Source organism: Vulpes lagopus, chromosome 1 (genome assembly GCF_018345385.1).
Source record: "Vulpes lagopus strain Blue_001 chromosome 1, ASM1834538v1, whole genome shotgun sequence".
Lineage (NCBI taxonomy): Eukaryota > Metazoa > Chordata > Mammalia > Carnivora > Canidae > Vulpes > Vulpes lagopus.
The window spans coordinates 154,931,300-154,947,912 of NC_054824.1; the positions used below are offsets into that span (position 1 = coordinate 154,931,300).

Below are 16,613 nucleotides of genomic sequence, written 5' to 3' on the forward strand. Positions count from 1 at the left end.
ATGTACAGCATTATTGAAGGTCACCCTAAAACTCGTAGGAGTAGGTTCCCTTTGGTGAGGGAAACAGGAGTTCAGGGTATGAGGTAGACATACTTTCACTTTGTGTACTTTTCTACTGCTTAATCTTTAGTGATGTGCATGTATTACTTAGACACACACATACACACAAATGAGCACTCAGGTTCTGCTGGGGGAGCACAGGATGCTTTCCTGGGGAGGCAATTTGGTAGTCTCTATGAAATTATAAAAGCATTTACCTTTTCTGGGAGTGTATCTAGAGGTCTACCTGTGCAGACACAAAATAGCATAGGTAAATGGTTATTCTTGGTAATTGGAGGGTTGGGAATAAGCAAGTGTCTATCATTTTGGGGCAGGTTAAATATTAACAGTGTATCCACACAATGGACTCCTATGCAGCTCTTAAAGAATGAAGGAGCTCTCTATTGCTGATATAGAAAGCTCTTCAGGAACTAGGTTAAGTGAAAAATGCAAGGGGCAGAATAGTGCCTAGAATATGCTACCTTTTGTGTAAAAACAGGGGAAATAGGAAAACACACATACATACACACAAAACATGAACATTTTCTTGAATTTGCATAAAAAATCAATGGAAGGATACACTAAAAACTAAACTGGTTCTCCTAGCCAAGAGTAATATTCAAAATACTTAACAATTGCAGCAGAGATACCAACCAATCAGAATAGATGCTGGTCCCAAACAACCAGTACCAGTGAAAGTCAGCCTTGCCTACAGATGGGGAGTGTGTGTGAGGGTGGGGAAGCGGTGCGGAATAGAAGATTAGTGTAGACAGGAGGGGAAAGGATGGGAATGAGACTTTACGATGTTGATGATGTTTTAATTTTGGAACCGTGGGACTGTATTATCTATTTCAAAATAAAAATAAAAAATAGAACAAAATGTCTTCTATATTCTCCAAAAGATCACAAACAGGGAAAAATCCCCCCAAACGCTATAAAATCTGGCCTCAGGGAGAGCTCTGTGCCAGTCAAAAGGAGTGACTGGGGATGCCTGGGTGGTTCAGTGGTTGAGCGTCTGCGTTTGGCTCAGGTTGTGATCCCGGGATCACCATCGAGTTCCACATTGGGCTCCCTGCAGGGAGCCTGCTTCTCCCTCTGCCTATGTCTCTGCTTCTCTCTCTGAGTGTGCCTCTCATGAATAAATTAAAAAAATCTTCCTAAAAAACAAAACAAAAAAAGGAGTGACTGTCTCAAATTATACAATTTAGGTAATTTGAGACCGACTAGCAGAAGGATATTTTAGGGACGCTCACTTTTTCAAAATAAAGGTGGCATAATATGTCCCTCGCTGGGCCCAACATTCATTGCTCTCTCCCCACCCAGTCCAGCTTGGGTGCTTATGTTTATTCTAACACTTATGGAAAGACTTGGAGTGCTCATCCTATAAGAGGTCATGGTCAGGTAATATTCATTCCCATGATACCCTCAACTTTTTAAGGATTCTTACCGTGTGGGTCCTTAGAAGCTTGTCCCATTGGATAAATCCATTTCTGTCAGAGGCAGAAGTCTGGTAGGTACATGGAAGGGTAACACTCTTCCCCCGGGCAGCCTTAAGAACACCCTGTGGGGTTTCCACAGAGATGGCATTGACAGTCACCCAGACTGGAAAGAAAGTGGGAAGTGGGAGAAGTAAATGGCATAGCCACTCATTGCCCATAGGACTTCTGAGGGAATGCTCAGTGATATTCTCTTCCTGCAACCACAGCTAGACACACTATGGATTGTGATCTTGGCCACGGCGCACCAACTGTTCTCCGAGACTGAGGTGAACACAGCCGTGTGCCTTGGTTCACTGTATATCCATCCTGCAGCATCACAGATAAGTCAAATGCATTGTGTGGTAGCTAAAAGCCCAGCTTTGAGCCTCAGCCCCAACCTCTTACCAGCTGTGTGAACTTTTCTCATCCATTACATAGGAACACAAATACTTCCCAGAGTTGCTAGGGAAACTTAAAGAGATAATAGGCATAAATACATTTTTTAGTCCCTGTCACATAGAAAGCTTGTGATAAATATTCTTTGCCATCTTTTTTGTTATGATGATGATATAGTCATTCATTTAACAAATTTTTATGGAGCACTTAAATGTGGTAAGGAATTTTATACATAAGATTAAATCAAGGTAAAGAAATAGAGGGATTCCCAGGCTAGTTTACTCTACATAACTTTATCAGGAAAAGGTGAGAAAAACCACGTGGCCACACCAGTATCTCCCATCATGTATACTTATCTTACCATGTGATGGTGACTCTCCTTCATCTGTGTCCCCTCCTCTTGAATCTGGGTGGGCCTGGGACTACAATGTGAGTGGTACCATATGGCTTCTCATGCTAACTTGTAAGAGGACATTAGCTTTGCTTGGTCCTCTTGAGATGCTCATTCTGAGAACCCAATAACATTCTGTGATAAAGTTAAGCAGTCACATGGCAAGACCACATGCAGGTATTTGGGACATAGCCCCAGCTGAGGTCCCTTGGGATAGCCAACATCAACTCCTAGCATGTGCATGAGCATGTTCAGCTAGCTGTCTAGGAAAGCAGGGCTGAACTATTCCTGCAGAGCCTGCCCATAGTGAAGATTCCTGAACCAAATCTAGCTCATTGTTTTAGGACGCTAAGTTTTAGCATTGTTTTAGGACACTAAGTTTTGGGGTGGTTTGGTATGTAGCAATAGATGGCTGAAACAGAAAGCCATGTGGATACGTGTTGTGAGAACTTTCTAGGCAGGAGTAAGTGTGGCCCATGTGAGGAACAGCAAGGAAGCCATGTGGTAGGAGGGGAGGAGGGAAGAGAGATGAAACAGAGAAGTAGAGAGGTCTCAGGTCACATTGGGTCTTATAGCCCATATCTAGGACTTCATATTTTTCTTTGGAGGAGGTGGGAAACCCTTAGAGGGATTTAAGCAAGGTAATAAACCTGACATACATTTTAAAGGGTCATCTTGGCTGAAGTGAAGTGAGAGGAAGGAGGAGATTGGGGAACAGAGCGGAAGCAGGACAACCATTCAAGAGGCTACTACAATAGTACAGGTGAGTGCTAATGGTGGCTTGGGCACAGGTCCTGGTGGTGTAGGTAGAGAGAAGTGATCCAGATTGGAATGTATGTAGAAAGAGCCAATGGGATTTGACTGCAGATTAGATTTTATGTGTTAGAGGAAAAGAGGAGTCAAAGATAGATCAGGATTTGGCCTAAATAACTGGAAGGATGGAATTCTAATTTAGGGAGATGATGAAGGCTGAGGTGGGCAGGTTTCAGGGGGAAGATCAGGAGTTTGTGGACATGTGAAGTTTGAGATGCTTATTACACACCAAACAGAGGTGTTGAGGAACAGTTCTTGGAGAGGTCACTGAAGGCTAGAGGATGGGGAGGAAGACAGGGAAGGTGTCTGGGATGGAGGCCTGGGTGCTTAGTGGTGGAGGAAATGAGGAGAAACCAGCAAAGGAGAAGGAGAACTGGCCAGGGGGCTAGGAAGAGAGACAAGAAAAAGTATTTCCCAGAGACCAAGCAGGACAAGTGTTTCATAAAAGCAGAGGGAGTCAGCTAATTCAACATTACTGATCTGCTGGGCCAGAGACCTGGGAACAGAGAGATGACCCCTGGATGTGGCATCATGGAGGGGGTGGGGGGACCTCAGCAGGAGCAGATTCCATGGAGTAGAGAGGATGGAGCCTGGGAAGATAAGCTCAAGGGCAAGTGGATGAGAAGAGGACAGCTTTTGCCAAAAAGGAGAGAGAAAGGCACGTGGGAGTTAAAAGAGTCTGTAGGGTCAAAAGATGTTTATGACTTTAAAAAAATATATGTTTGATGATTTAAAAAATATTTTTGATACTGTGGCCCTTGTTTTCTTCTTCTATGGGATCTTTGCTTCCCTACTCAGTGGGTGTGACAAAAGTATCAGATGGGAATCTCATCTGTGATTAGAAAAGTAGGAAGTAGAGAAGTTCATGTCTAGAACCTTCCAACTACCTCCCGTTCTACTTCCCTGTGTGGGTCTACATCCGGCATCTCCTTTCTAGTGGTTCAGAACCCACCCTGCCTCGAGCAGCTGCAGCTTACCCATCCTGCTGCCACCTGCAAGCTGTGTGTCTCGTGCTCCAGAAGGAGTCTTTCTCACCCTCATTCCCCTGCTCCCTTTTCAAGGCTGAGCCCTTCTCCTGTTCAGTAAGAGCATCCATCTGATGCTCAGCTAGTTCCCCACAAGGGGTTAAGAAGGAATAGTGCAGGGTTGTGTTAACCTCCCTAAGGATAGACACACTGGGAGAGTGAGTGCTTTTCACCTCCAGGAAGAAGTCAGCATCTCCCAGCACCATAGCAGTTTGCTGAGGAAGGCGTTTGGAACGCATTCACTTCCTAGAGGAAACGTCCAGACTCTCCCAAGCAGAATCAACGCCATTGCCCTTTGTCCCACCTACTGCTCACAAGTGCTTGCCTCCTTAGACTTCTGTCTCATGAAAGTTTATTGCACAATACACCAGAGTGGCCAAGAACACAAGTGCAAGAACCAAACTGCCCCAGCTGGCATCCTCATTCTTACTTTTTTAAAACTGTGTGACCTTGGCAAACTTAATTAATTTTGCTGTGCCTATTTTCTCACCTATGAAATGAGAATAACAATATTATGGTGAGGGTTGAATGACTGACCATCATGGGCAAGGCACATCCCCTACCTGATGTGGCAAGAACCATACCAGTGTTCTATATTGTCACATCTTTCTCCTCTGCTACCGTTTTCTTCATCTCGATGTCCCCAAGGCTCGACAAAGTGCCTAACACAGGAAGTGCTCTTTGGCAGCAAATACATGAGTTACAGAGAATTTAAGCTTAAAAGATGGTTAGGATTCACAACCAGAGAAACTTATTGGAGAACCTATCTTACAGATTGCTAGAAAATGCCAAAAAAAAAAAAAAAAATCAAATAAGGGATCAAAAGAGACCCCAGAGAAGGGAAGCTGAGTCTGCAAGATGCCCCAGAAGGAAATGAGCAAGGTCCTTTAACCTCCCTGAAAGGGTGGGGTGTGGAGACCCAGCCTGAAGATTTGATGATTGCTTGTAAATAATTAAGGTTTGTTAAGAAGATAATAAACTGTCTCTTGAGAGCTAACCAGAAAGTAATACATCCAAGGAGAATAATGAAATGCTTGATGGAACTGGCTGCCTGAGGCATACACAGCGCATTATGGGAACCCTTGGGAAACTGGCAGTAATGCCTCCACTTAGGAAAATCCATTTGCTCCGAGAAACCACATTCTCAGGGAGGAAGTGCTGGAGGCCAGAGGTGTCCCAGCCTGCCCCAGGACCAGGCACTTGCTCTCGCCTTGAGAAAGTATTGGTACCCTGGATGAGGAGGGGCAGTTCACACAGGCAGGTTGGTTTGTCCTGTCTCCACTGGCAGCGGTGGAGGGATGGGCGGTTAGAATTTGTCCAACTGTTCAACATGGATGTTTAGGCATCTGTAAATTCCAATCAATTCAATGAATTTTTCCTACAGTCCGAGTTTCATGCAAGGCACTGGGAAAATGATCAGAGGCATGTTCATGTGCTATATCCTCCAGAAACCATTGGGACCATCCCAGCCCTTAATGCTCACGGGTTTTCTGGAGCCATTTCGGTCAGCTCTTCACCAGGTACGCACAAAACTCCATTGATGAGGGTTGGTGCATGCAAGCCTCCTCCTCTCAGCAGACAGTACGCCCCTTCCTGTGGGGCCTGTGTCTCATGTTTCTCTTGTCTCTACTGTTTGCCAGTTCACACCTCAAGGTTTCTACAGAGCTGAGTGCTAATAAGATCTGTGAGTTCAGTAGCCTGGGGCATAGTCCCTACCCAGGCAGCAGTTAGAGGTCACTGTCAGCAACCTAATGGAGCCTAATTAGGTGTTAAGTGCAAGTGTTAAGGGAATAAAATGTAGAGGTAGAGAGTGGAGGGGTTGTGTCACTATCCAGAAGAAGGATTGTAATAGAAAGGCTTGTCGAGAAGGTGGGACTTGAAATTGCCCACAAGGGAGTTGATTCACTTCTTTGAACTTGTACGGTAAGAAAATAAAACAGGATGCGCAACTATATATAAGCACTATCGCACTTCCACCTAATCACAGAAAGCAAATTCTAGAAGCAAATATACCAAAATATGGTATTAATAAGTTATCTCTGGATTTTGGGATCATGGATAAATTTTGGATTTCTTGTTTGTATATTTTTATTTTCCAAATGCTCTGTAGTAAATATGCATTACTCTTGTAATCAAAAAGCCATGTGACAATTTTATAAATCAAGCCGAAAGTGAGGACATAGAGACAGGGAGGGCAGCCTATTTTGGCAAGGAGCTCGTCGAACACAGGAAAATGAAAAAGCTGAGACAAGGGGGCCTTGAGAAAGTTCTTTGGTCTCCTCTGGGATAGAAGATGCAGAGACTTGAAGCAGGCTTGTAGACAATAGGGAAGGAGCTCCAGAAAGGAAGACACTGAAAATAGAAGAGGAGCCAGATGGAGCAAGACTCCAGCCTGGGTGACAGGGGTGTGGAGAGGTCACAGAGGAGACTAGTGTTGCTCATAGCAAGTGTAACCCATTCCCATGTGTACAGAGAGATAAGGTCTAAGTGATAGCAACTATCTATCACTGTGTGCTGCCTGCGCCAGGTGTTTATGGCATCCCTGACTCACTGGGGCAGAAAACAACGACACAGACCAAAGGTCACTGGGTGGTAGAGGGGAGGGAGGCACCTCAGGAAGAAGGTAGGTCCAAGTGTGACAGTCAGTGCTCCAGGCAGAGAGGGCTGCTCTAGGGACAGGGTGATCTGGGAACAGAGACAAGCCCGGCAGGCAGAGAGAAGGGAGAAAACCTGAGCACTGCCAACATGGAGTAGTCTGAGGACAACTCTCTTTACAAACCTCCAAGTCAAATATGGCCTCCACCAGCTTTCTCAATCCTGAAAATTAGCACCATTGAGGACAGACACTGAAGCTGCTGCTAAAATACAAGTGCTGTCTGGGAGGGAGAGCAGACACACTGAGGGGCTCTCTTCCTTTCACTTGCAGGACAGACCCATTTCCCTAACTAGTTCCTCTTATCCATCAGACTCAAGAAAGGGACTCAGAATGGGTACCTTTTGACAGAAGCATATGAAATTAGAAAGTTGAGGCTTAGACAGAAGCTGGAACTGCATAGAGAAAGAGGGAAAGGAGGGCAGGCAGGATAGGAGACACTAAAAGCAAACCAGCTTGCTGCCTCGTGAGGTTCAAAAGGATAGGTTCTTATTCATGAACACCCATAAAGCCAATGGCTGCTGGGCACCCAAGTTGCAGGCACTGTGCTAGGCTCCTGGGAGAAAATGACAGAGACAGACATCGTTCCTACTCTCATAGCATTCAGTCTTCTGGGTAAGTCAAATTGTAATAAATAATCCCAGAGAAAAATTTAAGCCATCATGGAAACAAGTGTTACATATTTGATAACAGGATAGAATTAAAGGTTTGGGGATGAGAAGTGGTTGTCCGAAGGAAAGGTCTGTTGTGCTGACATTGGAGGATGAGCAAGAATGAACCATGAGAAAATTGGAGAACAGGTGGGTGGGGGGAGAGGAGCACTGTGCAGAGGCCAGGGCATGGAGAAGGTAGGGCACATTCAGAAAGTAAACCATGCCAGTCTGTAGCAATAGCACCAAGGAGGTGATTTGGGGGGGTGGTGACTCCCCCTGTATGATATCCTTTAACCTCCCCACTAAGACTCCAAATAAACATACACACCAAGTACAAACAGCATACTCATTCCATCAGGGCAGTTTAGGACAGGTTCCACTATCTGCCCTCTCTCAGCCTGGCTGCTTCCCCTTGCCCCCTCAAGGATGTCCTGCAATGCAATTCTGGAATTACGCCACTGCAGGTGTGGCCAGAAATATGGGATGGGCCCAAGTCTAATTGGCCATGACCACAATTTGAGGATTTTGGTTTCTTGTGGGTTTTGTTTTGTTTGTTTGCTATCTGCATTTTTTTTAAAGATTTTTTTTAATTTTTATTTATTTATGATAGTCATAGAGAGAGAGAGAGAGAGAGAGAGAGAGGCAGAGACACAGGCGGAGGGAGAAGCAGGCTCCATGCACCCGGGAGCCTGATGTGGGATTCGATCCCGGGTATCCAGGATCGCGCCCTGGGCCAAAGGCAGGCGCCAAACCACTGCGCCACCCAGGGATCCCTTGCCATCTGCATTGATGGTTTATTTGAAACAGTTCTAAATATGAGGGTTCTTTCTTGCATCAAATGAGTGAAGACTCAAAGGGGGGAGGAAACAAGGGTACTTATGAGTTTGAAAGACAATTTATCTTTCTAAAGAATTAGATTAGGAGAAAAGGAAGGAACCCACTGAGAGCAAGAAAAAGCAAGCAACTTCCAGGGTCTAGCGGGTGAATAAGAGAGGTAGGTACTCAGTGATTGTGCATTTCCACGGTTTTTCTACGGCAGAAAATACAGTTGGGAACGTGCATGCCTGGAGCCAGGTTACTTTTACGTTCCATACCTATGCTGTTTGTGGGGCTGTTGGGCCACAGTAATTGGGCATGCCAGACAAATGGGTGTTGGTCTTTTCCTACAAATCCCAACCCAGTCTTCGTGGCAAGGAAGGCACTGCCATGTGTGCTCAACCAGTCTCTTGTCCAAGGTTCTCGGTGTATGTGGTTGACATCTCCCTCAACACAACCTTTGTCATCACTGGTTTCAGTCCAAGGAACTTGGTGGTGACCATCAAAGAGACAAGTGGCCAATTTATTTTTGACAACAGCATCATTTGTAAGCCTCTTCTGCCCGACCGAGGGCTCCGTGGAGACACGGGAACCCTCACCCACATCCAGGCCTCAGCAACATTCACTTCCGGCCCCTGACGCTGGGGGATGAGGCGCCCACTTCCTGTGCCAGGCCGTGGCTCTGGCCACAGCAGGTGCAGGCTGCCCGGCGGTGGGCCTCACAGGTGCCGCTCTGCAGCCCTTCCCGCTCCTCAGGCACCCCCGGCCTTGGGCTTCTCGTCCCCCAGCCCCCAGCACACCAGCGGCCCTGCGTGGCTGGGACTCGCGCCACCTTCCCTGCGCTCCGTCGCGGCCATCTTGGGGAAGGGAAGGCGCGCCGGAAACGGGCGCGAGGAGTGATGGGAGCGGGGAGAAGGCCTAGTCGTGGCCGTTGTCGGAATAGAGGGGTAATTTCAATTTTGAGGGCAGGGAAGAGGACTATTATGAAGGAGATAAGCAAGCAGAAGGGCCTGTATCACCAGGGACGGAGATCTGGATGTCTTTGTTTAGCGTGTGGTGTAGAATCTCACAAGTCAATAGCGGTGTCTGCGGATGCTTGGGATGGATGCCCAGGGCGGACTACAGAGAGTCTGAGAGCCGAGGCGAGAGCTCAGCGAAAAGTACTGGAGAGGAAAGGAGGGCCGGAAACGTGTAACTTGGTTGTGGAAAACGAAAGAGACATTGTGAGCCTTTGTTCTGGTAACTGTGAGAAAGAGAAAGAAAGGAAAAAGAAAAGAAAAGAAAAGAAAGAAAAGAAAAGAAAAGAAAAGAAAAGAAAGAAAAGAAGGAAGGAGAAAAGAAAAGAAGGAAGGAAGAGAGAAAGAGAAAAAGAAGGAAGGAAGGAGAGAGAAAGAAAGAGAGGGAGGAAGGAAGGAAGAAAGAAAAGAAAAAAGGTGGGGAGGAGATGGAAGGAGAAAAAAGGAAAAAAAAAAAAAAGCAGTAGTTCTTGCCCTCGGGTTATTGAGGAAGACAGGCCCGAAGTGGGTGAAAGGTTAAATGGCAATATAACAGATGCCAAAGAGGTGGTTGAGACTATATATTCCTGTTAGGAAGAAATCAGTGGGGCCCAGAGTGACCTGGGAAGGCTTAAATGGAGGAAAGGGACGTGTGACCTCTGAAAATTAGGAAAAAAGGAAGGTGTGGATACTACAGGTGGAGGTGGTGATATTTTTCCAAATCAAGGAGTAAAAGATGTGACATGACAAAAATTTTTGTACTATTCAAGGTATAGGAGGCACTCTGGGAGATCAGGGTGCTGAAATACTGGGGCTTGGGGAACACTTCAGTGATTTATAAAACTTAAATATAACTTAGAGAACCTGTCCTTATGATTTGAGTCTTTATTCTAGTGCTAGTGAGAAATCACTGAAGAGCTTTAAATAGGGGGAGTGACTTGATCACAATTTTTTTTTAAAAGATCATGCTGGCTCCAGCATGGAGAACAGATAGAAGGAGCAGAACAAGCGTGCAAAGGCCAGTTAGAGGTTATGGAAGCAGCTTAGGAGAGGCAGCTCACATCAGCTAGCGGCAGAGAAACAGAAAAGTAAGCAGATTCAAAAGAGCTAAAATCGTCAGGGCACAGTGATGACTTGAATTTGTAGCTGAGGGAGAAGGAGGTATTACTGGGTGATACGGGGATTCTAAAATATGGTCCCCAAATACTTTGAAACTCCTCTCATCCAGAGGTGAGGTTCATGTCCCTTTCCTTGAGTCTGGGTTCTGTGACTCCCTGACCAGTAGAACGTGGTAGAAGCGATGCTCAGTCAATATCTGGGCTAGACCTTAAGGTACTGGCAGCTTTCATTTTCTTTCTCTTTAGATGTTTGCTTTTAGACTCCAGCTACCATGCTCTGAAGATGCCCAGACTTTCCTGAGGAGAGGCCCACAAAGAGAGGAATCAGAGTTAGCACCAACTTGCCCGCCAGTAAGTGCACCATCTTGGAAGTGGGTGTTCCAATCCCAGTCAAGTCACCCCAAGTGATGCTGCATGAAGCAAGGACAGACTGTCCCTGCCAAGCCCCAACAAAATTGTGAATCTGTGAGCAAAATAAATTATTTTCTTGTTTTAAGTTTCAGGATCGTTCATTACATAGCAGTAGAAGAACCGTAACGGGTGACTGCTAGGTTTCTAGCTTTCATTCTTGGATGGATGGGAGTCATTTATGGTGCAGAGACCACTGAGAAAGCCCAGGTTGAGGGTGGGGGGAAGATTATGGGTTTTCTTTTCAGTTTGTGAGTTTGCAGTGCTTCTGAGACATTTAAGTTGAGAGGTCACATGGGCTGTTGGATTTGTGGGTATGTAGCTCAGGAGAGAGGTTGGGTTTGGAGACAAATTGTGAGTCAGTTGGAAATGGGTGTCACTTAGAGACATGAATGTGGATATGAGGTCTAGAGTGAAAATAGAAGTGGGTCTTGGTGTGAGGAGCTCTGACATTTCTTAGTGGGCATAGGAGAGTGAAGCTGCAAAGAAGACCTGCAAGAAGCCAGGGATCTAGGAGGAGAACCCGGAGAGGGTGTATCATGGGAGCAACAGAATAGTTTCAGGAGGGAGGAGGGATTAGCAGGGTCAAGCGCTGTCAGGAATACAAGCACAGGCTGGCCAGGCACACTTTCCCACAGGCATCCTAGGGACCAACATCACAGGAAGCAGTACGGCTGGGTTACCCGTCCGGGGTTGGGACTGGGAAACAAAGGCAAAATGAGGACCACACCTGTGCCCACAAACTAGTTCCTCCCTGAGCCTTATTTCTTAAACACAAGTCTCTAAATCAGTAGCTGCATCACTTGGAAGCTTGCTAGAAATGCAGAATCTCAGACCCTGCCCTACGGAATCAGTCTGCATTTTAACAAGATCCCCAGGTGACTTCTATGTACACAAAAGTGTGAGAATGCTCTTGGGTCATGGAATCAGGTGCTGGACAGGAACTCCGGGAAGCCGCCAGATGGCGCAAAACTGAGCCAAGTCCCGGGCAGAGTATCAGCCCCAGCAACAGAAGCTGACTGTTGATGACACCTACTTTCCTTCTAGTTTCAGGATCTAACCCTATCTAGTTCCAGTAACTTGCGTGTCAGAATCACCAGGGTAACTCTGTCAAAATCAAAGAGAGACCCAGATCCTGCCCCCCATAATTCTAACTCAGAAGGTCTGGGGGGCCTGGGCATCTGTTTTTTTACTACCCAGGTGATTCTGATGGGCAGCCAGAGTTGATAGCCACTGCCCTAGACCATCACTCTACCCCCTTTGCACACATACCCCTCTTAGGCTGACGGTTACATCTTCCCCTTTGAGGCTGTGGCTGGGACTGGGGCATTTTAATCCCGACTGCATCTCTGGCAGGCAGACAGTGTAATTCCCCAGGCACATGAGCTCCCTGGGAGCACTGGCTTCTGACTTTTGTTCAGATACCAGCAGCAGGTGGTGCCCAGGCCCCAAGTGGGAGCCAGGTGCTGGGGATTGGAGTGGCAATGGGGCTCACACCCACGGAGCAGATGAAAGGCTGGGCTGCCCATCTCACAGCAGGCTTGCAGGCTGACACCACCCTGACTCTGGCCTGAATACCACCCTCTCAGAGTCAAGGTTAACTGGACAAAAGCCACTCTCTCATCTGACTCTCATCAGATGTGCACGTCTGAGGCCTAGACCTGTAAACCTCATGGCCTGGGCCAGGTCACTGCATGGAGCTTAGACATGCAGGTGACACTGAGCTCAGACGTGCCACACTCTGACAGGGCAGACCACAGGGAGCTCTCCAAGCCTGTGTGACCAACAGAAACACAGTACTTCAGAGTGGACAAACGTTAAGTCTTTTAGGGAAAGTTATCCTGCTAGGAATTGTGGCTCTAGCAAAGACCCCTGGGAAAGATTCTAAAATGGCATATCAGTTTCAGTTCAGGAACTTGGACACTTAGATCCCAGAAAAGACCCCTCTCTATGGATCAAGCATCTATGGATTTATTGAAATATTTTTAGATGGGGAGAAAAGTTGTATTTTCTCATCTAGTATATTTTGGGATGATTCCTTTATTTCTCTGTGTAGAGCAGTACCTTCCTAAGTTTTTCTCATTTAACCTTCAAAAAAGTTTCCTCTAGTTCAGGAAGATGGGACTTTTTTGTTTGTGTCTCTTATCAAGTCTTCAAAGATTTTAGTGACTCCAGGCAGATCTGCTTATGGACATTTTCTCTCTGGTGGGTTTCTCCTTGTGCAGCTTCTTCCATCACATTGAGTCTCATCAGTCCAGTGGCTGGCAATTTCCCGAAAGGGAAGAACCTTAGTTCTGTGTCCAAGTTGGGGTGTTTTCTCTAGCAGCCTTCGGGAGGGGTGGTAACTCAGGGTTCATCTACAGTGACTCTGACTTTCTTCTTTCTTTCTTTCTTTCTTTCTTTCTTTCTTTCTTTCTTTCTTTCTTTCTTCTTTCTTTCTTTTTTAAGATTTATTTATTTATTCATGAGAGACACACAGAGAGAGAGAGGCAGAGACACAGGCAGAGGGAGAAGCAGGCTCCCCGTGAGGAGCCCAATGCAGGACTCCATCCTGGGGTTCCAGGATCACAACGTGAGCCAAAGGCAGATGCTCAACTGCGGAGCCACCCAGGTGTCCCTCCAACTCTCTTTCTGGACACACTTCTACCAGATACCAGCACTCAGGCGACTGATCCCCAAAGTCTACTAATTCTCTGTAATTTACACTTGCCCACACTAATAATATCAATAATAATAATAACTGGCATGTATTGAATGCTTATTATGTCAGGCACTGTTCCAAGATTTACAAACCTATTTACTATCCATAACAACCCTGTGGGAGGCACGCTGCATTTTGACATGTTATAGATTGCCCTGCCCATTTCACAGAGTGGGAAACTGAGGTTTATAAAGGTGACTTAATTCACCCTGCGCTAAAGTCAGTATAGGAAGAAGGCTGCCCCAAGTCTTGTGATGGCCGTAGAGTGCCATGATAGGAGAGGATGGGAACATCTGCTCTGGAAGGGTGAAATATTTTGTCACTGACAGTGTTTAGAATTGTCAGACTGATTTTTAGTTGGTCGTAGTATTCTTTTTAAGTTTTCTAATGTACCACCTTCTATTTGGGTCCCTTCCATATGTGATATGTTCTGCCTCCCTAGGGTCTGTTGAGTTCTGGGGCCGACTGGCTCATCAGCTGGGTGTTGCTCTGCCCAGTACATCACTAAAATCTAGGTTATTACTGCGCATGTTCAGATGGAGAAAGGAAGAAGGGCAAAGGCCAGTAGGTCCTCTGGAACCCAGCTCAAGCTCCACCTCCTTCAGGAAGCTCTCCTTCATTTCCGTGTTCCTCCCTCTAGTGTGCTTTCATGAGACATAGTGGGGAGGGCCACCCAGTTGCTCTTAGATTTGACCTCTGAACACCTTCATTGCTCACTTGCACATGTCAATGGCTATTTTGCCCCCAAATATTTTCTCTCTTTTTTTTTTAAGATTTAATTATTTATTCATGAGAGACACAGAGAGAGGCAGAGACATAGTCAGAGGGAATAGCGGGCTCCCCACAGGGAGCCTGATGCGGGACTCATCCCGGGGCTCCAGGATCATGCCTGCGCCGAAGGCAGAGCCACCCAGGCATCCTGCCCACAAATATTTTCATTTGGCAAACTGTCCGTATGCCTCGAGCTGACCACCCACCCAGCCACCAACCCAGGCTTCCACTCCCACTGTAAGGTGTGAAGCCACAGGTGGCGGGCATGTGAATCTGGACTGGGCAGTCTGGGCGGGCAGATGGGAGGGGCTGGGGGCAGAAAATACACTTCACCGAGTCTGAACACAGGCCCGAGAACTGGTTCCAGTGGAGGAGTTCACCCCAGGGTCACATGCCTTCTCAAAGGAAGAGGGAAAATGTACTTGCTCCAGGCAATTCAGAGTTAAGGCCACTTTTCATTCTAAGCTGGGGGAGCTGTTTTATTCTAGAGTTTTTCCTAGACCAAAAAATGCAGTGATTGCAGGGATGTGTCCTGGGGGTGGGGGAAGGAGATGCATCCCTAGCAAGGCTTCCAGCTCCAAAGAAAAGTATCAGAGTGTCCCTCGCTTTGTCCAGGAAGGATGGTTTTTTGCTTTCAGCCTCCCTCTGGACTTGAAGTATCCATACCGTCTGGATCTGATGGCTGAGATAGGTGCCTCAGGGCTGCAATCATTTCACAATCCTCACTCCTGAGAGGCCTGCACAAACTATGTGATCAGTAAAGAGGTTTGGATGAAGGAATGAAGGAACCAGGCCCTCTGGCCTGATCATGAGGGCATCTCCGCCCCCAGGCAGTTGGGTCTCTTGGCTGGAGCCAGATGGAGCCCATTGGTCTTTTCCAGGGCTACCTCTAAGCCTTGACCCAGTCCTTCCCCAGCACCTCTACCTGAGGTCTCAAAGATCAGGTTTGAGTGATAAGAGTGAGGCCTGCCTGGCAGGTCGGCCAGCTGGTCCTGAGGTTTGCTGTAGGAGCTGAAAATCAAGCTCTAAGTCAGAGCCTCCTTGGCCCTAGTTCCCAGACCTTAGGGCTCCTACGTTTCCATGTAAAACTCTTTGCCTCCTCCCCATTCTTTCCGGACCCCTGAAGCCTGTAACAGTTTCTAAATCGCAGGCTGATGGGATTTCTCAGCATAGCCCAATACACTGAATTAGAGATACTCCTCAAATTCCCTCACCCCAATCTCTCAACTTCCATTCTCCATTCTGCTTCTTCCCTGTACCTAGTACCCTGAATGTCAAGGCCTCCATCCTAAGGCTTAAACACTCCATGGGCACCACGCAACAACTTTACTATTTAATAACACTTGATTTGGATTTAATCATTATATCAACAAATGTTTGGTTTCTACTTTGTAGGGCTTCCCCATCTTCCAAGTTTTCAATGACTGGGGTATCAGAAGGGCTGAAGAGCTTTAACCTTTGGAAAGGGCCTTTCTAGTTTGGTTTTTGAAAGGTTTGAGTCTTCTCTTGCTCTGGGAATGATTTTAAGTTGCATTTTCTCTCTGCCTTGGTTTCTCTACATGTGATGGAGAAGTTATCACTTTTACCATTGCCTTTTTCTCTGGTTTTAAAGCAATGCTAAAATCCTAGGGAGTGAACATATCTAGAACCCCACATCTGGGATTTTCCAGGACAAACTTGATTTCAAATACCTAGTCCCTGTTGTCAGATCTTATGTCAGAACTTATGATCTGATTTGGGATCAGAATTAATGGTCTTGAAAATTTATGAATTATCCAGTCCAGAAATGGGCTGGAATTTTATTTATTAACATGCATATACAAACCATTCCATACTGGGTGCTGGCCTAGAACCTACTGCCTGCATAACAGAACCTATAATTCTGCCCAGCAGGGATGCAACTTTGTCACTGGAGGTGACTCCTGGGGAGGCTCTGGGAGATGGTCAACACTCAGTCCCCTTGTTTCACCCACCCCTGAATGCTGGACAGGGAAGTGGCCCACTCACCTGCGCAGAGCATCCACAGCACAGGCAACATCTTCCCTACCATGGTCTTGCTTCCTTGGTGCCCGAAGCCCAGCCTGGCAGGGATTGGCTCTGCACAGGTCTGGGCTGACTATTTAAAGTTAAAGCAGCCCTAGCCTGACCCAGCCCTCTGTCCTTGTGGTTTCCCTTTTCCTGTTTACCTTTGCCCAGCCTGGCCCCCACACACTGTGCTACTCAACGGGACTGGCAGGTGAGCTCACCTATGGGACTGGGCTCGTGCTCCTCCTACTCCACCAGAGGCCCCAAGAGGAACCTTCCCCATTTTCTCCTTGAACCAGTCCCCTGCCCCCCCCCCCACCTTTTCTCCACT

General features: G+C 46.7%; 1 protein-coding gene across 1 annotated transcript in view; it reads right to left on the reverse strand.

Moving 5' to 3' along the window:
- GPA33 (glycoprotein A33) overlaps positions 1–16,393 on the reverse strand; it is a 46,777-nt gene extending 30,384 nt beyond the window's left edge. Inside the window, exons 1-2 of the mRNA XM_041762389.1 lie at positions 16,265–16,393; positions 1,487–1,641 (exon numbers count right to left, since the gene is read on the reverse strand). Of these exons, the coding sequence (XP_041618323.1) occupies positions 1,487–1,641; positions 16,265–16,307 (198 nt within the window). The 5' untranslated portion in view covers positions 16,308–16,393. The remainder of the gene's footprint in view (positions 1–1,486; positions 1,642–16,264) is intronic.
- Positions 16,394–16,613: the final 220 nt, after the last annotated feature.